The 23,647-nt window shown below is 57.3% G+C and overlaps 1 protein-coding gene across 5 annotated transcripts in view; it reads left to right on the top strand.

Moving 5' to 3' along the window:
• The window catches only part of PTPRN2 (protein tyrosine phosphatase receptor type N2), a 766,821-nt gene that overhangs the window by 727,525 nt on the left and 15,649 nt on the right, over positions 1–23,647 (top strand). For all 5 annotated transcript variants that reach the window (XM_047094888.1, XM_047094886.1, XM_047094889.1 and 2 more), the window contains 5 exons: positions 2,982–3,059; positions 13,768–13,887; positions 14,897–15,063; positions 21,535–21,588; positions 22,988–23,052. In XM_047094888.1, the coding sequence (XP_046950844.1) occupies positions 2,982–3,059; positions 13,768–13,887; positions 14,897–15,063; positions 21,535–21,588; positions 22,988–23,052 (484 nt within the window). The remainder of the gene's footprint in view (positions 1–2,981; positions 3,060–13,767; positions 13,888–14,896; positions 15,064–21,534; positions 21,589–22,987; positions 23,053–23,647) is intronic.

Here is a 23,647-nt window from a genome sequence, read left to right as displayed (position 1 = left end):
ACGTGGATAAGGGATTCAGCACAAACAAACGGTTTCCCTCTCTCTGGGGAAAAAAACAGACAGGAAAAGCAAAATCGTGCTGTTGATTATACTTGGGACCTGGCACCCTGTGGCCCGCACTTAACATGCAGTCACTCGGCGTTAAGTCACGTTTGATTGGACGCTTCTGTCAGGCGGTCCACGAAGGAGAGGGCCACCCGGGGGCGTGGGGCGTACACGCACGGGCTCTCGCTGATAGTCTCAGGTGGCCGCCAGGACACCCACACAGGCACGCACGAGGAATCCCGGAAGGAACGGGCACGTGGAGGCCCTGGTGCAGCACATCTGGTCCCAGACGCCGGGACGGAGGCCAAGAGACGGGAGCTGACTGTCCACGGTCCCGGAGCTCGTGTTGGTGAACATCACAGACGTACAAGGAAACAGTACACGACAAAGGAAAGGAGGATAACGAGAGAGGATGGGGAGGAGACACAGCACAGACCGTAGGAAGCAGCAGGCGCCACGTTCACTCGCGCGCTGGGAACGGTAGCGGAAGACACGCGTCCGCGTCCACGTGTTGGGGTCGCGGCCCGAGTTCCTGATGGAAAAGGTAGTGTTAGTAGAAACTTACTTGATTGCCTCTGCTCACACTTAACCTGCCTTGGAAATCTTAAATATAAAGCTTCTGTTCACTTGGTGAAATATTTGCTTTGCGTTCCTCAGTTAAAGACCACCCACGACCATCAGGCTTTCTGTCGCCTGGTATTTGCCACGCGCACAACATGAGCGACGTGCTTCTGCCCAGAAACATTTTCCGTTCAACAGAATGTGCACGGGATGAAGTCACTGTAATTGTCTTTGAGTCATTGTTGCGCTGATGACACATGTCGCCGCTCTGGGATCATTATGCTATTTACTGCCTCCCGAGCGGCGGCCACGTGACCGCCTCCGCGGCCCGAGCCGCGTCGTCCCTCGTCCGGGCGCCTGAGCGGCGGGGTGGACCACGGAGACCTGCCGCGGTAGGATGCCTCATTTACGCTGCTGAAGCCCTGCTCAGGTTTTTACTCCTCGTCACAGATCTCTCAGTTTGAAAGCAGCTAAGCCGCTAGTTTGAACATAGTAACGATTTTTAAACGAGACGCTCTCTAAATTGCTGTGGGCAAAAAAGCGCGCTTGAAAAGGAGGTGGGTTTTACTTTTCTTGCAGAATCGTTTGCTGGGAAGGGATGGGGTTTTTGTAAATAGCTGTCACCCCCACAAGTGCATATTTTGAAAAAATCAAAACTCCTTATTTCTGCTAAGCTTTTCTACTGAAACGTTTTCACTGGGGCTTGCGGAGAGAGAAACGTAATTTACCTGTATTGTGTGTGTTGTGGCGAATTTGAAAACGAGGTCCGGCTGTGACTGGGAATCACTCAACTGGAGGCAGAGAAAGACTTTCCTGCTCCCCAACCCCAGCCAGCGTCCCACTGTTGTCACGTGGGAATGACTCACGCCCCCCCCCCCTTCCACGCGCACGTAATTATTCGGTGCGCATGCGCTTTCTCGTGCCAACGGCCGTCATCCCTGAAGGGCTGGAGGCGCGGATTCCCCGGGCCAGGGTTCCAGGGACCGCGCCTCCCGCGGGCTGCTCTCCGAGCCCGGCACAGGGCCGTGTCTCAAGGTGGCTCTGGCCCGCACGCTGACGTCCTCGCGTGTTGCCACAGACGACGTGTGGTTGAAACTTCCTCCTTTCTCGCTGTATTGGGAAACGTATGCTTAATAACTGTCTTCGACTGCAGAGAATTTCAAATCCGTGATCAAACCCTGGCATCACAAGAGTAAACTCTAGTGCCTGATGGGAAAGAATCAGGCACTGAGCGCCTCTGGAGGTGAACGGCCCGTCCGGGCCTCCGGGGGGGTCTCCCAGGTTCCTTCTGCAGCGCGTGGCGGGCAGGGCCGTCCTTGGGGACGCGACGCTGATGCCCCCGTGCTCTGGGGCCGGGCGCGACCCCAAGGGGAAAGGGCCGTCCGCACAACAGCCCTCCGCCAGGCTTTGTTCCTCGACCCTTTGCCCCTTCTTTTCTTCTGCTCAGTCTTTGAATTAAATGTTGTAATTAAGGTACTTTGAGCCAGACTCCCTCTGTTGAGGCCAGCAGGCTGCACTCGGACGAATCCGCCGGCCCGAAGACCCACGACCGCATTCTGCTGTTTGTTTGTGTTCAGCCCCTTGCCTGGCACAGTAGGAATAGAATCGGAAATGAGCGGCTGGAAGGCTGGGCCGCGTGTCCCGGGGCGGGTCTGCGCGCGGCGCTCGCAGACCCCCCGGACGACTCCGTGTGCCGGAGCCCTTTCGGGGCCACAAAAACGAGCTCCCCACTAGAGGAGCCGACTCTTCCGGGGGGGCAAGGTGCGCCTGTTCGTCAGTTCTTGCCGGACGGGGTGGGGGGGGGGGTTCGCGGGCTCCCCGCCCACCCAGAGCCTGGGCCTCCCCCCTCCCGGCCCCGCACCTGTGGCTCTCACAGAGGGCACGCTGTGAGCCCCGCACGCGGCCTGCGGTGGGTGTGCAGGCCGCTCCCGCTGGCAGGTGGCCGGGGTGGAGGCCGCTCGGGCGACACGTGGCTGAGCTGCTCTGCCACGGTGGCGTCCGTGGAGACGCTGCGGCGGTGACACCCCACGCTGTGCGCCGACCGCTGGCCTCTGGCCTCTCTGATCCGCCGTCCTCGTTCGGGCTCGTGCCGCTCTCCCGTTACCTGCGTATCAGGCGTACGGAAGGCATCCCCACGCCTTCCCCAGGCTCCGAGCACGGGCCGCAAGGGCTCCCCCTAAACTCCAAGCGCTGGGGCGTCCCGGGGGACCCAAGGAAGACCAGCCTGCCTCTCTCGCCTCCGCACACGCCGTGTGTCGATGCGGCACCGGGCGCGGGACGGGCCGCCTTCGCCTCCTCCGTAGCCGGTGCCTTACTTCCTGGGTTTTTTGCTAGCTTGGTAGCTAACCTTTGTTACTGTAATCCTATCTCTGCAGATGGACCATGACCCCAGGAACCCTGCCTACATCGCCACCCAGGGACCCCTGCCCGCCACCGTGGCCGACTTCTGGCAGGTGAGTCTCGTTTAATTAAGACTTCCTTCTGAAAACCAGATCTTACGTGTCGATGGTGCGCAATGCCCTGGATCCCACGAGCACGTTTAAACGCGTTTAGAGGCGTTCATCAAGTGTTACCTGCTTTCAGAATTTAAATGAGTCTTTTAATGTTTTATCATCGGTCTTCTTTTTTCAAAACTTGAGGATACAAAATTCCCTTTGAGGGACGGAATGCTTTCAAGACCCTTACTTTGTTAACCCCCGTACAGTTGTATCTTGTGAAACATGAAGAAATGGAATTAGTAAGCATTTAAATTGTTATAAGGTGTTCAATGTGTCTTCTTCTAGTGTTCTCCTCTGATGAGGGTAGAAAATGGTGTTCAAATCATAGTTTCTCTCCCTCTAATGCGTTTGAAAGGCCAGGCTGGTCTGTGTCCTTCCGCACGATCCTAACACCCAGCCAGGCCCAGGCGCTGAGAACCGCTGAGAGCCGGACCCGAGAGCAGGCGTCCTCCCCGGGCACCGGCCGGGCCGCAGGGCTCCCGTCCGGCGGAGGACGCGGTCGGGAGGGCGGTTCCACCAGCGCTGTGACACGTACGTGGACGCAGCGGCTCGTAGGCCCAGGGCGGCAAGCCGTCCCCCCCACAGCAGCATGGCGACGCGTGAAGCCTGGGCTGTTTCGGATCCCAGTGGTGACAGCAGCTCCTGAGGGCAAACGCGTCACCGGGCTAAGGGTCACTCAGCTGACCCGTGCCGCACGTGTCCTCTGCTCCTCGGAGGCTCCCGCTCCCGCCCCGACTTGCCCGTCAGCCCTCTCCGGCCTCTCCACCCGAAGGAGGGACCTGTTTCGGCAGCGGCTTTCTGCAAAGTCGGGACGGGTCCAGGGCCCGCAGGGGGGCGGCCGGCGCCCCCTGCCCTGTGAGCGTGTCGCTGCACGGGTACCACGGCCTCCCCGCCCCAGCAAGCGGAAACCCAGATTGGAGCACGTCTGCACGGCCCCTCCCTAGCGACCTTCACGCTACCGGAAAAAATAAAACACACCGGACCTCAGAGTCATGGCCTCCAAACTTGTAACCGCGGCACAGAGCCCTCGAACTGCAGCGTTGGGAGGGGGCCGAGGAACCGGTCCCACCACCCACGAGATGCTGGATTTCCTCCACGTCACCCCGACAGCGGTCACGCAGCCTGAGCGGGGTGCCTCCCTGCACGGGGAGCTCAGTGCCCGCAGGCCGCCCGGTCCCGGCACAAGCGCTCAGGCAGGAACTTCGCGCCGGGGCCACGGGGGCCGCGTGAGCCAAGTGGGTCCCGGCTCTGCTCTTCCGGCGTGGCTGATGCTCCAAGGAGAACCCGCCCGGTGCCGTTCCGCTGCGTGGGGTCCCCGGCTTCTTCCGCTCCGGAGAAAAGGACCTGGAAGGTTCTGAGACTGCCGACGGAATTCCCGTGTCTCTGCAGAAGCTCCACTTTGCCTTAACCGTTCTCCGAAACGTGCGTCTTTCCCCAGACACAGGCTGTTTCCTTTCTCCCGGCCGTTACCTCCCACGTGTGACACAGCTCTCATGAACAGAATCGCCCCCGAGTGCTTGTGGCACTTCACGGCGGGAGTCATTGCTCAAGGCCACCGGCCACCTCCCACGGACCAGGCCGGGTGCTACCAGCCGTGTGTCTGGACACATGATCTTTGTGGTCCGCAGGACTCAGAGGCTCGTACTTCGCCCGCGGCCACGTGGCGTGGGAGTGGCGCTTCTCACAGAAGGCTGTGGTCGTTGGGGTGACTCGTTCCGTGAGTGTCTGCAGCCCCTAAGTTCTGGAGAGCGTGTGGGGGCCCGACACCCAAGAGATACGTTCGTGAGATGGAAGAAAACTTCTCTAAGTGAAGCAACGCCAGGAAGCTAAGCATGAGACCACCCGGGACACACGGCAGCCGCCACGATCGCTCTGTCCGAGGAAACCCCAGCGTCCCTCAAAGTGGCACTAGGTCTCCCAGGACAGGCAGGCTTTGTGGCCGACGGGCTCGCCCCTCCGGGGGCTGTTGGCCGCAACCGCACGTCGAAGCCGCTGACGAATCCTGTCCTGAAGAAGCCGGTTTCGCTCCGTCCCGTCCGAATGCCCTTGACCGCGACGCCGTGGTCTTGCGGAAGCAGCGGAGGGAAGGGCGTCGGCACAACTTTTCCGTGGCTGCTCTGGCGCTGTAACAAGGTGGCGCGGAAGCTCCCGAGGCCAGAGGTCCGGATCCGGCTTGCGCCTCCGCGGCTGGCTTCCGGTCGCGGCACTGCTCGTGGACGCACCGCTCCCGCCGTGGAGGCTCGCGGGCACACCGCTCGGTGTGGACGGCTGTGGACGCACCGCTCCCGCCTCTGCCTGCATCCGCACGGTGACTGCCCACGGGGTGTCTGTTCTGTGAGCAAACTTCCCTCCTAGAAGGTCACGGTCGTTAGACTCAGGGTCCGTTCCGACCAGTGTGGCCTCCTCTGCAGAGGCCCGGTTTCCAGAGAAGGTCAGCATTAATCGAGCACCTGCTCGATTAATCGTGTCACCGAGCTGCTGTGACAGACCCGCGGCCACCGAGGGAATCCAGAGAGAGGCCGCCGGGCGGGTGGGGCAGAGGAGGAGGGTGGGCGGGAAGGGCAGTGAGGGCAAGGGCAGGTCGTCATCGGGGGACGAGAGCCAGGTCCAGCACGCCCAGAAACGTGGAGGCTTCTGGTGCGTCTACATTAACGTCTGGGAAGGAGCCAACACCTGGAGGGGGCACAGCCTTTGACGGCCCACAGGCACCCACCCAGGGAGGGACGTGGGGTCAGGAGGGCAGGGAAGGAGAAGGCGATGAAGGCCCGTCGTCCACAGGTCCGGCCCCTGAGGTGGGAACGCGTATCCTCACCCGGGAGGACGTCCCCCTACGTGTAACGGGGGCTACATGGCTGCTTTGAGAGAAAGACACACACACACACACACACACACACACACACACACACACGTGTGTGCAAAGGGAACGTTTAAGTCCAAGTTAACGTAAGGAAAGGAGCGGGAAGAGAGAATAACACTAATTGAGCGCTTACTGTTTGCTAGACCCTGGGCAGGTGCTTCAGATGTGACTTCAGTCAACACCCCTATCGACCAAGGACGAACTTGAGCCCCTAGGGTCCCCCTCATGTGAGATCGGAGGGGGTCAGGTCCAGGGAGGGTGGGCAGCAGGGCAGCGTGAGGGCGGTTGGAGTTCGCTGGGGACAGTTTGGGTTTGGGAAGATGGCCCGTTCTGGGGCCGGTGATGTGACGGTCACACAGGAATGTGAGTGTGCCTAACGCCCCTTAACTGTGCACCTAAAATGTCTACGAAGGTACGTCGTGTGTTGTGTGTATTTGACCACAGAGAAAGTCGTGACCCCATCCTACCAGAAGGCTGATGTCCGGGGAGGGGGTCTGCATGACCTCCCCAAATCCACACGGCCGGCCGGAGGCCGGGCACGTGTTAACCCAGAGCTGTGAGATTCAGACGCTTCTTACGACCCGCACTCCTTACAAAGAAGAAGGTGCAGGGGCGGGGAGGACGTTACTGATCGCGGGTCCATAAATAGAAAAGAACGAAAGCAGTCCGACCGTGGAGACTCCGCGTTCACAGAGTAAACGCCCTGCTTGGAGCCGTTGTGTCGCTCTTCCCCAGGCCGAGTCCGCGAAGCTGGTGTTCCTCACACACGTGTAGGTGTGTCCCAGAGCTTGCCGGGCGTGGGGTTTCCCTGCCCGGAAGTCAGCTCCGCACCTGCCGGGGCGGCGACCACCGCGCCAGCCATCTCCAAAGGAGCATCAGGGCAGCTTTCCCGGAGAAGGGACATCTCTGAGACGTGAGCTGGGGAGTCGTGGGCCTGGCCGGGCAGCAGGAGGAAGGGTGCCCCCGGGGAATTTGGCCAGTCCTTGTCATCCTGGCCACGGGCGGCTGCTCTCTCTCCGAAGCAGCGTCCCCACCCCGGCTGGCCCCGACGCGGCCCGTCACCGCCACCCTGTCCTCTGGGGAGGAGGCGGCTGCCTGCCATCTCTCGTATCGTATCTTCGGGGGACGCTGGCAGAGCCGCGTGCTGTCCGCGAGGCAGCTTCCACGTGTGCCCACCCCCCCGGTGTGGGGTGCCTGGGAGGCGTGGTGGTCGTACGCCAGGAGTTCGGGCACGTGAGGACCGTTTCCCTGTGTGAACGTACTCCAGCATGCGCAAAGCCCCGGACGTGGGTCGCGGCTGCGCCCCCGCCCCAGGAGTCGGGACGGTCCCCGTGGTAGGTGGACTGCTCTCGCTCCCCGTTCACCACGGGCGGCCCCGCCGAGAAGACGCTCGTGAGTTTCTAGCCGTGCCCGCCCTGCCTGACAAGTGAGCCCCTTCAGAGGGAAGCCGAGGCCGGCGGGACCCGCTCGGGGCAGTGGGAGTTCAGCGGGTGCCCGGTGAGCGTCAACACGCTCGCCGTTACCATTTCAGCAAGAAAAACAGCCTGCGGTTCCGTTGGGTCGTCCGCTTTCTGAAGACTTTCTGCTGTAAAGTCTTAGCTGGGGAAGCACGCCTTCTCCTTTCCAGAAGCGATGGGCTGGGTTTAAATAGTGTTTTTATCTTTGGGTGTCTCTCGATCACGGTTCTTACAGTGGCCAAGAAAAAACCCTGAGCCAGCTCCGAGAGGGGAGCCAAAGAACGCACACATTCTCCCTTCCAAGTTCGTTGTGCGCGGGGGCGGGCGGGGGCAGGATGAGAACACCGGAAGAAGAGTCGGACAGAGCCCGGAGGCTGGATGGGCCGAGGACCGAGTCTGCTGTGTGTCTGCCCTGCTCTCGCGGCCCAGGTCTGGGGGGGGTGAGAGGGCAGGTGGTCCCATCATTGTTCTGAGAGACAGAGCGCGAGCAGGGGAGGGGCAGAGGGAGAGGGAGAGGGACAGAGAGAATCCCAAGCGGGCTCCCCACCGTCAGCACAGAGCCTGATGTGGGGCTCGATCCCACACACCGAGAGATCATGACGTGAGCCGCTATCGAGAGTCAGCCACTTAACCGACTGAGCCCCCAGGCGCCCCTCAAATATTCAGTCTTGTTGAATTTCCTGCACCTAAACTCATAAACCTTTAAAGATAGGAGAAAACTTTTGTCACGCTGCCGCACTTAAAGTTGGGGTGGAAGGCCCTGCTCTGCAGGGGAGTCCGCGGTTATGCTTGGGGAGCACCGCCACGGAGAGTGCGGGTGTCCTCTTGCCAAACTTCGAACTCAGGCCTCGGTGAAAAACACACAACCTGAGTTTCTTTCTCAGCTGATATCATGGATCACAGCACAAAACATGCTCGCTATTGCGCTCGTAAGTGTCTTACTGGTTCCCTTGTCCCCTTCCTTCCTCCCTCCCTTCCTGTCTCCTTCCTTCCTTCTTCCTTCCCTCCTTTCTTTTCCTTCCTTCCTTCCTCTCTTCCTTCTTCCTTCTTCCCTTCTTTCTTTCCTCCTTCCTTCTTCCTTCCTTCCTGTCTACCTTCTCCTCCTCATCTGCCTTCACCCCCCCTTCCCTTCCTCCTCCTCCTCTGGGATGCACAACTGGATCTGATGCATTGATATCAGGTTCCCGTCTTGAAAAGAAAAATGGCCACCAGAGCAGGGCGTTTTTACCTAGGATACAATATGTCAGGTGCATATTTAACCTGAAAGGTGAAGCAGGCTGGGGACTGTGAACGGTCCTAAGCGGTGACAGGTCCCTGAGGTGCGGTAACGTCCTATGCGGGCAGATCCCTGTTGGGAATACCGCCACAGGGACTGCTCACAGGTTGGACTAAAACGTCCCATGCGGAGCTCTGGAAACTCCCGAATGACAGGCGCTCACACCCAGCCGCGTCCCATCTGCTGGACGACGAAACGGGCCGCCGCGTCTTCTGAAGAGGGCTCTTTCCTGCCGGGGCAAAACTATTCCGGAGGCGGGGGCTGCTGTGTACAGAAGATCGCGTGGTGGCCGTGACTGGTTTGGGCTCAGGACCCGCCTTCACAGCCGCCAGGCGCGCCTCCTGCCCACCTGCCCCTGCCGCGTTCCGCGGCCGCCGCCAGCACGGCGGGCAGCGTCGCCTTCCGCTACCCCGTCACTTTATCTCGAAGGGAAGCCCACGCGGACACATTTGTTTACTAAGAAGCAGGTCAGCTGGGGGTGCTGTGAGCCGTGCAGAAGACATAACGTTACTACCCGTCACCTGCTCAGATCACCGTCTCCAAAGTGCACACTTCGACACCGAGCCCGGGACTGCAGGGCAGAAGCAGAACTGGAAGGCTTAACACCACGTCGCCGAGGCCTGTGTTCTGGGCAGGGCGGTCTCCTCTGCCAGAGGTGTTACGGACACTTGTGGGTTCTCTCTTGTGTGATCTATTTGAGACCACAGCAGAGCTGACGTCCGTGAGCTCACAAGGACTGAAACGCACGTGCTGTTAAGCCTCAAAAACTGACTCCTTATTATTTAAAAATGTGAGTCAGCCTCCTTCCTCGTCGCCAGACTTAAGATTACCTCCGTTCCACCCACGAAAGCAAGTCCCGCCGAAACGAACCGCGCGGTCGGGATTGCAGGGGTGTGGAGCCCACTCTGGGGAGAGCCGTCTACTTCGTACCAGCTGCTCCGACATGAGTGCAAACGCTCTATGGGCTATAAAAAAATAAAAAATAAAAGAGCTCTTCTGAACGTTAAGCGGGTCCTGGGACAGGCATGGCTATGACAGCATTCTTCTTTGAGTTACTCTTTTCACAGAAATACTCAAATGACGTCTTTTAAACGTACGTATTGTTTTCCACCAAGCATCCGCTCTAACACATCACCGTCCCAGCCGCTGCGGAGGGTAGGGGCGTCGGGCAGCCCAGCGTCTAGGCTCCTCGCAGACGCCAGTCTGGTGGGAGAAGGACGGGAGCTCGTGATAAGGGTGATACAGGGTGGAGAGGGACACATCACAAGAGATCTAGGTAGAGGAAGGAGAGAGTTGAGTCTGGAGGAACTGGGTCCCTGGCAGACAGCACGGCCTGGGCGTCTGCTGTTTGGGGTGGGCCACTCTCCTTTAATCAGGTCTTGGCGGGCCTTCGAAAGAGTTTGGTTTGCTGAATGGTTAGTACCCGAAAAAGACTTCGGACGAAGGGACGCTACGGTTTCTTTACACATGCTCTAGCTAGGTTAGTGTATGCAGCTTAGAGCTGGCGTGCCCAACCCCCGGGAAGGCCACGCACGGCGAGCACAAAGCGGAGCCTGGGGCTCGGGTCTGAGCTGCCGGGGCCCACTCCACGCGGAGTACAGGGCAGCGCTATAAAGGTAGTCTCGTCCTTATGACTTTGTTAATAGCATTTTTTTCCCTCCAGCTTATTATGAGAACGTAGCAAATAACATATACGGCATATAAAATATGTGTTAATCAGCCGCTTATGTTATCGGTGAGACTCTCGGTAGTGAAGTCTTGGGGGAGTCAGAAGTGAAACATGGATTTTCGACTGCGCGGAGGTCAGCGCCCCTCACCCCCAGTCGTTCAGGGGCTAACGTACCCGTGTCTGGTCTACGGCAACAAATGACCGCAAGCTGGGGGGCTGACAACAGGTGTATTCTCTGAGAGCCCTGGGGCCGTGCTGAGTGGTGAGAGGGGCGTCCTCCTTGCAGCGTCTCGCGGCCCCACGCCGTCTGGGACCTGTGGCCACGTCACTCGGTCTCTGCCTCCTTCGTGACGTGGCTTCCCCTGCTATCCGCTGTGCCTGCTCTCACGTGGGGTTTCTCTCTTCTTATAAGGACCCCGTCATGGTGGATTAGAGCCTGTCCTGTTCTTGGACACTTAACAGAAGAGTGCTAGAAATCACCGCATGTGGCCCTGACCCGGTCAGCTCACTCGCTCGGCAAACTGCCTGTTTCAGGACGCCTCCAAGACTCGGTGGGGCCCCTGAGCCGACAGCAGCTTCCTGGAGGAGAAACTCCCCCTGGAGTTGGGCGCTGCCCCCACGAAAACCAGGCCAAGGGAGGGGAAATGGTGGAAGCTGTCCCTGGTTATAAGCGGAACCTGAGTTAGCTGGAACTTAACTTCCCCTGGTGCCTTGTCTCCCGGCGGAGTCCACGTGAACTTTCCGCAGCGTGCGGTGAGGGCCAGCCGCTTGGACTCGGCCGTGCCCGACCCCCGCGCACAGACAGGTGCAGGCCGCCCAAGCTGGCAGGCTCGGAGCCGCCACGGCCTCGTGACGTTGGCGCCCGAGCGGGCCGCCTGTTTGCTTGATTTAGTAAATTCCCCTCCCTGCTCTTACACACGGTGACCTAAAAAGAAATATGATCCCCAAGAGCGCCTTTGGGATTGTTTGTTTAAATTAAGTTTCATTTGGATTTAATCTTAAGCAAGTCTTCGGAGAGCCGGGCGGGCCCCTGAATGGAAGTGCCGAGTGCGGCCCAACGAGCAGGGGCCGCGCGGAGGGGAGGCCCCTCTCCAAATGAGGGCTTCCCAATGTCACACTTGGGTAGCGCAAGTGGAGTGTTAGGTGATTAGTTTATGGTCTAGATCATTGTAGTTTTATTACCCTCATAAAATCTGTGTTCCTCCTCATTTTCGTAATGGCCTCAATGAGCTTCTCCACCTTCTAAAGACACATTAAGTTGTCATGTGCCAGAAGGACCGATCCGGCGGGCAGGTCTGGGAGCCTGACGGCTGCGAGAAACACACACGGCTTGAATTCTCGCCTCGTCGTGGGATTTGCACCAAAGACGTTGAAAGTGTACGGGCTTGGGCACAATTCGTACTTCTCTGTGGGCGTTCTCGTGAACGCTTCGGCAGCTTCCGTTAAATGCTAACATAAACGATACACGATGAAGGGCCTTAAGCAGGATCGACTAGTCTTACCATGCGGGAATTTAATCCGCGGTGAAAGAAGAAAATATCGTAGACATGTCTGTTTTTAAAATGCAATTTTAAAATGCATAAACTAATCACCCCGAGCGCCTGGGGGGGCTCAGTCAGTTGAGCGTCCGACTTCAGCTCAGGTCACGATCTCACGGTTCGTAAGTTCGAGCCCCGCGTCGGGCTCTGTGCTGACGGCTCGGAGCCTGGATCCTGCTTCGGATTCTGTGCCTCCCTCTCTCTCTGCCCCTTCTTGTCTCACACTCTGTCTCTCTCTCTCTCAAAAATAAACATTAAACAAAATTTTTTAAATAAAAGAAATAGGAGTTCTCTTATCTACTGAACCTACATCTAAATGCAGCCGCTTACAAATGTCTCTGTGACGTTAACACAACCCCCATCAGGAAAAGCAGACTCCTCTCCACTCCGTAATTTAATGCTCATCAAAGTCTGCAGTGCTGGGCGCCTGGGTGGTTCAGTCGGTTAAGCGTCTGACTTTGGCTCGGGTCATATCTCACGGTCTGTGGGTTCGAGCCCCACGTCGGGTCTGTGCCGACAGCTCGGAGCCCGGAGCCTGCTTCCGATCCTGTGTCTCCCTCTCTCTCTGACCCTCCCCTGTTCATGCTCTGTCTCTCTCTCTCTGTCTCAAAAATAAATGTTAAACAAAAATGTTTTTTTTAAAGTCTGCAGTGCTGCCTCAGCATACCCCGTGGGATTAATGGTTTGGTAATTACGCTCAAAGTATTAACACACAGGGCCACAGCCACAAAGTCAGGAGCTGTGTTTGAGAAGTCCTCTGCCAGTTGTCCACGTTTCAGGGTCCATTCATCGCTTCACTCTGTCTCAGAGACGCCTTGTCGTGTGGCTGTCATGAATTATTAAATCAGTTTTGTTTTCGTTGAGCCGCACTGCCGTATTTCGTGTAAGCAGATGAAATCCCGGTGACCGCTTTCTGTAATGCGCAGAGCTGGCTTCTGGTGGGACAGGGGAAGAATGTCACGCAGAATCATGACAAAACCCGATTGTGTCAACCAATCTCAGTGTGCGCCACACAGAGGAGCGGACGTTTCCAGAGAGGTGCGCGTCCGCCTGCTCCTGGGGGGTGGGGGGGGGCCTTCAGACGCCATGGTGTCTGTTCCGTGTCGCGTTACGGAAAGTTCCCTTTACAGATCAAAAGTTGGGAGGCCAGGGGCGCCTGGGTGGCGCAGTCGGTTAAGCGTCCGACTTCAGCCAGGTCACGATCTCGCGGTCCGTGAGTTCGAGCCCCGCGTCGGGCTCTGGGCTGATGGCTCGGAGCCTGGAGCCTGCTTCCGATTCTGTGTCTCCCTCTCTCTCTGCCCCTCCCCCGTTCATGCTCTGTCTCTCTCTGTCCCAAAAATAAATAAACGTTGAAAAAAAAAAATTTAAAAAAAAAAAAAAAAAAAAAGTTGGGAGGCCAGACAGCTGAACGTGGATTTGAAGAGGTTTTGAGAGGCATGGAATGAGTCACTGGTTGTTTGGGGTTTTTTTTTAAATAATTCACGGAGGGGCGCCTGGGTGGCTCAGTCGGTTGAGCGGCCGACTTCGGCTCAGGTCATGATCTCACGGTCCGTGAGTTCAAGCCCCATGTCGGGTCTGTGCCGACAGCTCGGAGCCCGGAGCCCGCTTCGGATCCTGTGTCTCCCTCTCTCTCTGACCCTCCCCCGTTCATGCTCTGTCTCTCTCTGTCTCAAAAATAAATAAACGTTAAAAAAATAATAATAATAATTCACGGAACGTGGAAACCACGGGGCCAGTGTATTTAGAGGTGGCGAAAAGTGTCCGGTCTGCGCACGGGGCGCATCTGGCCCGTGTATGTGAGCGGTGCGAGCGTTGCCTGGGGGATCGCTGGTCACGCTGTGGCCGTGGGCCTTTCTCTGTGTGCAGATGGTGTGGGAGAGCGGCTGCGTGGTCATCGTCATGCTGACCTCCCTCTCGGAGAACGGCATCTGCCAGTGCTGCCACTATTGGCCAGATGAAGGCTCCAGCCTCTACCACGTCTACGAGGTACTCCCCCCAGCGCCTGCCCGCAGGCCCGGAGGAGCACGAGTCGCCACCCGCCCGGTGGGAGCTCCCCCTTGGGAAGGCTGGCGGGCGGGCCAGGCGTCCCCCGGGCCCCGTGGTCCCCAGATACCCAGCCCCTCCCAACGGCCATGGCCCTGCGGGTTCTGGCGTAGACGGCCCGGTCTTCGCCTTGAAAGCTTCGTGATTCCAGACCCAGACAGAGAGGACCAAAGAGTTACCTCCCGGGGAGGCCCGTTGAGCCAGGCCCCAAGGAACGGCGGGCGGGGCGGGGCGGGGGGTTGTTTTAGGAAACACTCCCCTGCTGTTCTCACGGCTCAGTGGTCCCCGCCTGGCGTTCAGGGGCTTGTGTCTGAGATTCGACCTTCCTTGAGGGCCGCCTGGCCACGAGCTGCTTTCTCTTGCTGGACTTTCTACCCACGTCAACGACGAACCAAGTGAACGCGGGCGGAGCGACTAGTGCTGTGTGCGTGCATGGTTTGGCGTTAAAATTGGAATGCCAAAGCCCCACGGCGGAAGTGTGAAAATTAACCCTAAATCACGCGGCCGTGGCTTTTAGGGGGCTGAGAATGGGCTTGACCCTGAGAAGTGCCGGGTCACGGTTTCCGTGTGAACCCGCTGGGCTCCTCTCTGCCTTTCGGTGACACCACCGCGGTGAAATGTCAGCTCCAGTGGAACCCGCTGGTGTCTTGTCCGAAAGTACAGTTGTCCTTGAAGGTTTACACAGCTCAGAAATACAAAAGACAGAAGCTGGAATAGTTTTGAATCCAAACACAGTTTTCTAATTTGACTAATGCGTCTACGTGACATTAAAACGCACAGAGTTATCTTTTGCGTAAACCCTGTCAAAATTGAGTCGGTGGGAGGGGCCGTGCAGCCTGCCGTCGGCCCGCGAGCTGCCCCCCTGGTATTCGCCCTTGGCTCCTGCAAATCCCTCCGTGTTCAGACGATGATGCTTCACGTTCCCAATGCCCCCCCCCCCCGCCCCATCCAGGTGAACCTGGTCTCCGAGCACATCTGGTGTGAGGACTTCCTCGTGAGAAGCTTCTACCTGAAGAACCTTCAGACCAACGAGACGCGCACCGTGACCCAGTTCCACTTCCTGAGCTGGTGCGACCGCGGGGTGCCCTCCTCCGCGAGGTCCCTCCTGGATTTCCGCAGGTACGACCGACCGTGCACCGGCGGGTTAACGCTTTCACGGTGCGGGCGTCAGGGAGGAGGGGACGCCGTGTGATAACCGGTCTCCTGCCTCCAAGAGGCCGTTTGCCGTGAGACACGCCGTCTGTTATATTTTTGCGTAGATTATAAATATACGATCGATCCTAGAACAACACGGGTTTGAGGCACCGAGCCCCACACACAGTTGAAAATCACATTGAACTTGTGACTCCCCTGGAACTTACCTGCTGACAGCCTGCTGTATACCGGAAGCCTTACCGGTGACCTAAAAAAGTCAGTTAACGCATATTTTGTATATCCTGTGCGTCACGCACGGCGTTCTTACAATGAAGTGCGCTGGAGAAAAGAAAACGTTATTGAGAAAATCACCAGGAAGAGACAGTACGTTTTCAGTGCTGCCTTGTATTTATCGAAAAAAATCCACGCGTCAGTGGACCCGCACAGTTCAAGGCCATGCTGTTCCAGGATCAACTGTATTTATAATATATATAGGAGAGGGGAGGGGAGGGAAATTATGTTAATGGTACGTATTAACCGCAAGATGTTTTCTGGTTTTAGAGGAGTCAAAATGGGGGACGAAGATACCTTAGAATTATGGAAATAAGGTGGTTATTTCTGATCAGATTCTCTAAGTGGTCGAGTCCTCAAGTCTATGCCTCGCAGGGCACTGATGAGGAAAAGACAGGCTTATCTTGGAGACTATCTGGTTGGACACGATGATGAGATGTGGCAAGTGTGGGCCCAGACTCTGCCCTGGATGACCTTGGACCTTGGCGGGGGAGCCTGGATGGAATTAGCACATGACCGTGTGTATTTTAGTGCAGTTTGAAGCTGACGGTCTGGAAACATCCAGTCTTTGTTCCCGCCGCAGTCAGCCAGTCGCCCGGGGGGGTGTTGTTTTCAAGTGTGTTTATTGACCTGTTGGGATGAATGCTGGGAGCCATCTTCCAGGAAGATATTGACGGGCAAAAAAGGGAAAATGTCAGACGGAGGCTTTGATTGTCCATTGGATTCGGTGATGACGGTTGGTCAGCATTGGCTGTCGTGTGGCGGTACGTACACATCCGCCAAGGACAGGCAGGTGCTGAGCAACAGGCTGACCGCGCTCTCGGTTTCCCAGAGCCTCTCTTACGTGTCACTGATGGGGAAACCACCTGATACCAAAAGCAGACAAATGTCCAAAACAAGGACTTAGGAAACAAGATGTGCCTTGACCCAGCCTCGTACACAGTCGTGAAGCGGTTTGTGTCTGAACGGTATTCATCCTTGAATGCACACTGTGTCACTCGAGAGAGCGGGGTTTCAGGCTCATCTCTGCGTTTCTTGAATTTCTGTGTGAGACATTCTCAAGGTTATTATGATGCTATTTCTTTTGCCTTTGAAAAGCAAAACAGATTTTTATTTGAATGGTTCTTTGGATCAAAGAGCTTGTGAAACCTCGAGGAGAGACAAACCCTAGGCGTCACGGCCACGGTGCACGCGCGGGGACCCGTCCCTGCTCCGTCACCTTGCCCAGAGAGGGGGAGCGCGCACCCCGCACCCAGTCCTGAACACAGCCCCAAAGCCCTGGTTCCACACGACTCCTTCCCAGCCCATCCCAGTTTCCTGGCTATTTCATTCGTTGTCGTAATACAAATTTATTTCTGAAGACGTGCTACCTAAAAATCTTACCTAGGGCACATTTCCTGAGATAGAGTCTCCGAACGAGAGGCGTTACTGGCAAAATGGATGTGGCTACAAAGATAGCCGTTCCTCTTGACCCCCGTCTTTATGCTCATGCGGTGCGTTTGTACATATATGCATGTGGGCGCACGTCCGCGTCCGTATCCGTACGTGGGACTGACCACTACACAAGCAACCTCTGTGCTTATCACCTGTCATGAAGAGACACTGAGTCCCCAAGTTCCCTTTCCCCCAGAGGCTTAGGAGATACGGCTCCGGAAAGTTTTCTGTTAACTTGAAATTTGCAAGTCTGTTCAAACATCAAGCTTCGCGGGCTTGCCTCATGTGGCACCAGCCCGCCTGTCGCGGACCAACCAGACAAAGGGCGTGAGCGGCCACGGTCTCGGGAGGGCCGCGCTCAGGCACGGACTGCCGCTTTGCGGTTTTCTGGGTAAAAGAGCCACCCAAAGTTCAGCCATCGGCCAGGGGCGACGGCTTCTGAAGACACTGGTCACCTTACGCACAGGTCTCCTCCCGCCCCGCCCCGAACATTCGCCCAGCCTTCCCTCGCTCTGGCCAGCGTGTGCAGCAGGCACTGGGATGTGTAATTACTTCCTTCTGGAGCCCAGAGGGAGCGCATTTACACTTTAAAGAGAAGCTGCCAGAGCTGAGATCATTAGCATCACGTGTGAGGGCTTTGCTTTTAAAAATTCTCTCTCTCTCTCTCTCTCTCTCTCTCTCTCTGCCTGTCTCTCTCTCTGACTCTCTCACTTCTTGCTGTGTGCAGCGGCACTCAGACCCTTACTTTGCCAGCTAATGAGCGGTGGCCAGTGTCATTTTTGTGATGTTGCAGCTAGTAATATGAGCCCAGTTGCATAGTCACAAAAGTGATCATTGGAGGCTGTGACTCTGCTGCTGGGCAGTGTGGGGGGCCCCCTTCCTGAGCCTCTCACGACCTCTGACCTTTGCTCGCTGTGGGTTGCATGCGGCTCCTTGTCACTCAGCGACCCGTGGGTCGGTTTGTATTACTAATCGTTCTTTCTCAGTGAATGCTCCTGTTGAAATATATCTAACCTCCATTTTTCTCCATGTTTGCAACCGTTGGCTTGCTGATGATTTGTTCTAATCGAGTGACACAGGACAGCTGTGTGTTGCCCACCTTCATGAATAATCTGCATCTGTATCTTGGGTCAACCAGGTGAACGCTTTTGTTGACGATGTGATGCTCCTGCCCTTCTATTTGTGATGTTTTACGTTGTGACGGTACAAGCACGTGACTCTTTGTCAACGAAATTCTCAGCCACGCGGGCACATTGTTTGCACACCGCGCGTCTCCTCGATTGCTCGTGGCCCTTTGTGGATAGGTTTGGCAGGGGGCGGGGCTAAACGTGGCGACTAAAATGACAGCGAAACCTTCGTGGGCCACACGAGGCGGCCGGTCACAGCGCGCTGGAGAGAGAAATGTTTTAAATACTCTGTGAAGTCAGAACGGGGACTGCAGGAATTCGGAAGCAAGCTGCCCTCGTAGGTGCCGGGAATTCCTTTTTAGCAACTTTTCTTTGCCGAGGGGGCCGTGCTTACCGCACTCTGCCGAAAGCGAGGCTGACCAGCTGCGAGTGGGACACTCCGGTCCCGCGATTCCTCCCGGTGATGGTTTTCTGAAACCAGTACGCTTACCGTTTCGTTCTTTCTTTAATGTACTATTTTTGTACTTGGCCCCCTCAGAAAAAATGACCAAAACCTGTGATTGACCAGGGTGTGAACGTGCAGACGTTGGGTTAGTCTTTACAAGCACAGACTGGACAGCCCAGTACGAAGTATAACAGAATGTTGGAGGTTCACATCTAAAGAGATTCAGCGACCGAGAGATTTCTAGTAAAAGGCCTACAAAAATAAAGCCGTCCTAGATCTAATCTGACTCTGAGCTTGCTACATTCTACACATGTACACACATACACACACAGAGTACACACTGTGCACACATGCACACGCAGGGCACACACGCACACAGTGCACACACACACACGCTCACAGAGCATACACACACTTGCACATGCAGGGCGCATGTGCACACAGTGCATACATACACATGCACACGGTGCATATGCAGGGCACATGCACACACAGTATGTACACACTTGCACATGCAGGGCACACACACATGCACACAGTGTGCACACACACATGCTCACACACGGTGCATACACACACATGCACATGCAGGGCACATGCACACACAGTATGTACACACATGCACACGCAGGGCACACACACGCACACAGTGTGTACACACATGCACACACAGGGCGCACATGCACACAGTGCATACACACATGCACACACACGTGCACAGAGCATACACACACATGCACACGCAGGGCACATGCACACACAGTATGTACACACATGCACACGCAGGGCACACACATGCACACAGTGTGTACACACACACATGCTCACACACAGTGCATACACACACATGCACACGCAGGGCACACACACGCACACAGTGTGTACACACATGCACACACAGGGCGCACATGCACACAGTGCATACACACATGCACACACACGTGCACAGAGCATACACACACATGCACACGCAGGGCACGTGCCCCCACACACACACAGTGTGTACACACATATGCACATGCAGAGCTCACACACATGAACAGACTGTTGTACACACACATACACATGAAGGTCTCGCCCCACACACAGGGCAGGTGCACACGCACACACAGGGCACATGCACATACATAGTGCGTACACACATGTACATGCAAGGCGCTCGCGCACAGTACGTGCACGCGCATGCACGCAGGGCGGGTGCACACACACGCTCACATAGTGCGTACACTCATGCACACGCAGGGCACGTGCACACACACGGTGTGTACACACACGTGCACACGGGGCACGCGCACACACGTATGCATGCAGGGCGGGTGCACACACATGCACACACAGTGCATACACTCATGCACACGCAGGGCACGTGCACACACACAGCCTCAGATGAGCTGGCAGACTCACGTGGCTCACATCTGAGGCACATCTTGGGGTCTGGCATGTACTTTGTCAAACCTAAAGCTCTGTTGACCTTACGACCCAAGTCAAGGATGGGAGTTTTAAGATGCAGACCACCTCCACTTCCGGTTTTAAATTACCACTTTAATGAACGTGATCCTGGGTGTTCATCTCGACCACCTGGAGTTTATAAGACACTTACGGTCTTGGCTGGAACTGACCACCCAAGACCAGGAGCCTCTCGCTCTACCGCCTGAGCCAGGCGGGCGCCCCGAGAATGGAAAGTTTTAGTAGGAGAAAGTAGCGGGTCTATTTTTCAATCTGTTTTATTCTCAAAGGCCCACGAACTCTGAGGGCACCGTGGCACGCTTGCTCGATCTCGATGAGCTCACGTGTGCTTCCTTCACCGTCCCGCTCCACCCCAGCGTTACCGTGCGCCTCGAAAGCGAGCCGAAGCTCCAGCGGAGGTGGCCAGTTTCACCCGTGTTGGTGGGTCTTCCCATTTTTAAGACTTTCGGTGGCCTGCCAACTTTAAATGCTGCCGGAGGCGGCCCGAGGGGCGTGGGGGTGGCCCCGTCGTAGGGCACATCGCCTCACGCCTGGGCTCCCCTCGTGCTGTCCGGCGGGGCGTGTGGGCCTCACTCCGTTCACTCGTAGAGGAGATGGAAAGGACCAGCTTTGTGCTTGGGGGGAAGGTACCGCCGGGCGCCCGGGCCAGCCGCCTGCCCCCAGCGCCCCCTCCGTCTCCGCGTCCAGGGGTTTGAAGCCAGGCCACCCGCTGAGAGAACACACACTTCCCACACCGTCTCTGTGCCGGGCAGGCCAGCCTCCGCAGAGAAATGCGGCGTGTTCCTGTTTCCGGTGCGAGGGAAAAGATCCTTTTTTTGCACCGGTTTTCTTTTCTCTCTTTTTTTAATTTTGCCCCGTGTCATACATTGTAGAAATTCACACAGAGCAATTTCGAGCACAGCCCCCTCACGCGTTTGGCTCATTTACTTTTCTCTATTCCGAACTATTTTACTGAGAATTTTCATGTACTTTGTAAGCAAGTTTAGTGGTTTCACTGACTTCCAACACGTTTGGAGCTTACACAGTGAATTTCAAATCAGCCCTCTGTTTCGATTTAGGGCTCGGTCACGAGATAATCTAAGCTCCTTGTTAATTTTCATAAATCCTGGTCTAGAATCTGCACAGCGAAGTTGTTTGTCAACATGTTCAAATGTGTACAAAGGAAGGACTTGTCTCTGATGTAAGCTCAGGTTTCTGTGGAAGGAAGAAGCCCGGACCCACCGGACGGACCAGAAGGGACCTTAAGCTGCTCTTTTGAGACAATACTCATGTTACATTCCGATAGGACATCTAGGACGTAAGAAACTTGGAGCAATACATCGCAGAACTCGGCCGTTCTAGCAGAGTCTAGATGCCCGCGTCACAACCAAAAGTCAGGCTGAGCGGAGCCGCAGACGTGGGGGCGGGGTGGGGGCGGGGCAGGCCAAAGACCGAGCCCCCCGGGGTCTGGCTTGTCCAAGGAAGGGACGATGGTGAAAACGTAAGAGTTGCTTTTAAAGCTCTGCTTCATAACTTAACACCGACAAGGAAAATAAATCTTTGAAAACGCGTGTGTGACTTTGACTTGGTGACACAGGCTGTGGGAAACGGTGCCACCGATGGGCCCCGTGACTCTGGCTTGGGGGTTACTTTGCGAGGCGGGAGACAGGAGTCGTGGTGCGTAACCGTAATTTCTGTCTCTTTTTGTTTCAGAAAAGTAAACAAGTGCTACAGGGGCCGTTCTTGTCCAATAATTGTTCACTGCAGGCAAGTACAAGTTCTCACGTGGATGACACGCGCTCGCCACCTCAGAAGGCAGCCACAGTGAGGTGATAAGTACATCTAACTGGCGCTTCTGAAGGGAACCAGAGATACAAAGTTAATCTTCCAGGCCCCCGAGCTAAATGCTGCCGTGTGTTTCTTGCACTGACACCCGAGTGAGCCGCACGTGGCCCGCTCTTCCCCGCGAGCCGCCGGGCGTCCCGCACCCGGTCTCCGGCGGCCTGGGCCCCGCCGCCCTAGTTTTTCTTCAGCCCTCGTGGCTCTCACACAAACCCCGAGGCGGTGTCGGTGGTCCGTGGCCTTGTCTTAGCCACCAGTTCACGAGGTGTGGAGCCAAGCTGCTGAGAAATGCTTGGGGCCCGTTAGGAGCGGGGACAGACTCTGTCGTGACCGGAGGGACGGCCGCCCCCAGTTGGTTACGTGAGTCTGGCCTGTGGGCAAAACCCAGACGGGTTGCACTCACCCTGGTAAGTAGAGGCACTCAGACGCCCGTGTGAGGGTGCCCTCGCGCCCTGGGCTTCACATCCACCCGGGTCTGGCGAAGAGCCGTGCTCTGTTGCGTAGAATGTTCCTTTCCGCTGGGCCAAAATGGAAATACGTCTCCAAAGATCAGACGCCAAGACGGTCCGATCGGCCGGCAAGTGTGCACGCCTCCGTGTGGGTGTCTGACCGTGTGTCAGCGTGTGTGCCGTGGAACCACGCGCGTGTAACCGTGTGTGTCTGCGTCGGGTGCCTGGTAACTGCACGGGTCCGCGTGCTTCCGCGCGGGTCTGTGCGGGACCAGTGGGGGCTGCGCCGTGGGCCCGTCAGAGAGCGGAAGGGAACGGCCCGGAGGCACGGGTGTCCCGGGCGGCGGGTGGACGGCTTGGAAGGCGCCTGTCGGTGTCAGGGCGGCCGTGGCCCCTCGGCTCTGGGAGGAAAGAGGAAGACGGGAGCAAATCCACGCAGGCACCTTAGCTAATCCTTGCTGCGAGGGTGGGGGGCTCCCGCCCTCCTTTTCCTCCTCCTCCTCTCTTCCTCCTCCTCCTCCCTTCCCTCCCCCTCCTTTCCCTCCTCCCTTTCCCCCCCTCCTCCTCCTCCCTCCCCCTCCTCCTCCCTCCCCTCCTCCCTCCTCTCCTACTCTCCTCCTTATCCTTTCTCCCCTCCCCCCATCACTTCCTCCCCCCCTCCCTCCCTCCTCCCCTGCCCCTCCCCCCTCCTCCCCTCTTCCACCCAGCGATGCCTCCTCACCCCGCTTTCTTCCGCTTTCTCTCAAATTCACAGCCTCCCTCTCCCCACACGACTCCCCTTAAACGCAGAGGGCAATCGGCCGTCCGCTGGCTTTGGTGGGCGCGGGGTTCACGTGGCCCCGGCCGCGTTCTCACCTCTCCCCTTCCGTTGGCAGCGACGGCGCGGGCAGGAGCGGCACCTACGTCCTGATCGACATGGTTCTCAACAAGATGGCCAAAGGTGAGGCTCCGAGCGAGCGGGCTGCTTTGTTGGGGCCGAGCGGGGCCAGCGTTGCCGTGGCAACCTCAGGGTAATGCTCTCGGCGGCCTCGGAGGAAATTAGCCGCTCGTTGTCCCTTCCCCGGATCACGTGAAAGCTATCTGCAGCACGCACGGTGTCTCTGTGGCTCTTCCCTTGCTGCCGGTGTCGGGCGCGGGGCTGGGCGCGCGGCGGGTGCCGGGTATGCGCCTGCTGAACGTGCTATGATGAGCGCGATCGAGGCGAAGACGCCGCTTGGAGCTTTAAATGCAGTTCGTAGTATCCTTGAGGTGTTGGCATAAACCGTACCTGCAGAATACGGCGTCGGTCATTCCAGACTCCGCTACGCCTCTGGGGGTGACTGCGGTCGCCCCACCCCGTCTTATCTCAGATAAAACCCGGAACACCCCCTGTTCGACATACCTGCACCTACACGGCCTCTCCTCCTGGTCTCTTCCTCCCAAATGCGGCACCGGGACTTGCACCCTGAGCGCCCCACGGCGAGAAGGCACAGGGGCACCGACAGTGCCCGAGAGCAGGGGCCACGGGGAGAGCGGCCCCCCCACTCCTGCTCAGG

This window comes from Lynx rufus, unplaced genomic scaffold, assembly GCF_022079265.1.
Source record: "Lynx rufus isolate CCGP_SWC_20201006 ecotype Redwood Valley unplaced genomic scaffold, mLynRuf1.p SCAF_4, whole genome shotgun sequence".
Taxonomy (NCBI): domain Eukaryota; kingdom Metazoa; phylum Chordata; class Mammalia; order Carnivora; family Felidae; genus Lynx; species Lynx rufus.
This window is presented reverse-complemented; position numbering and strand designations above follow the sequence as displayed.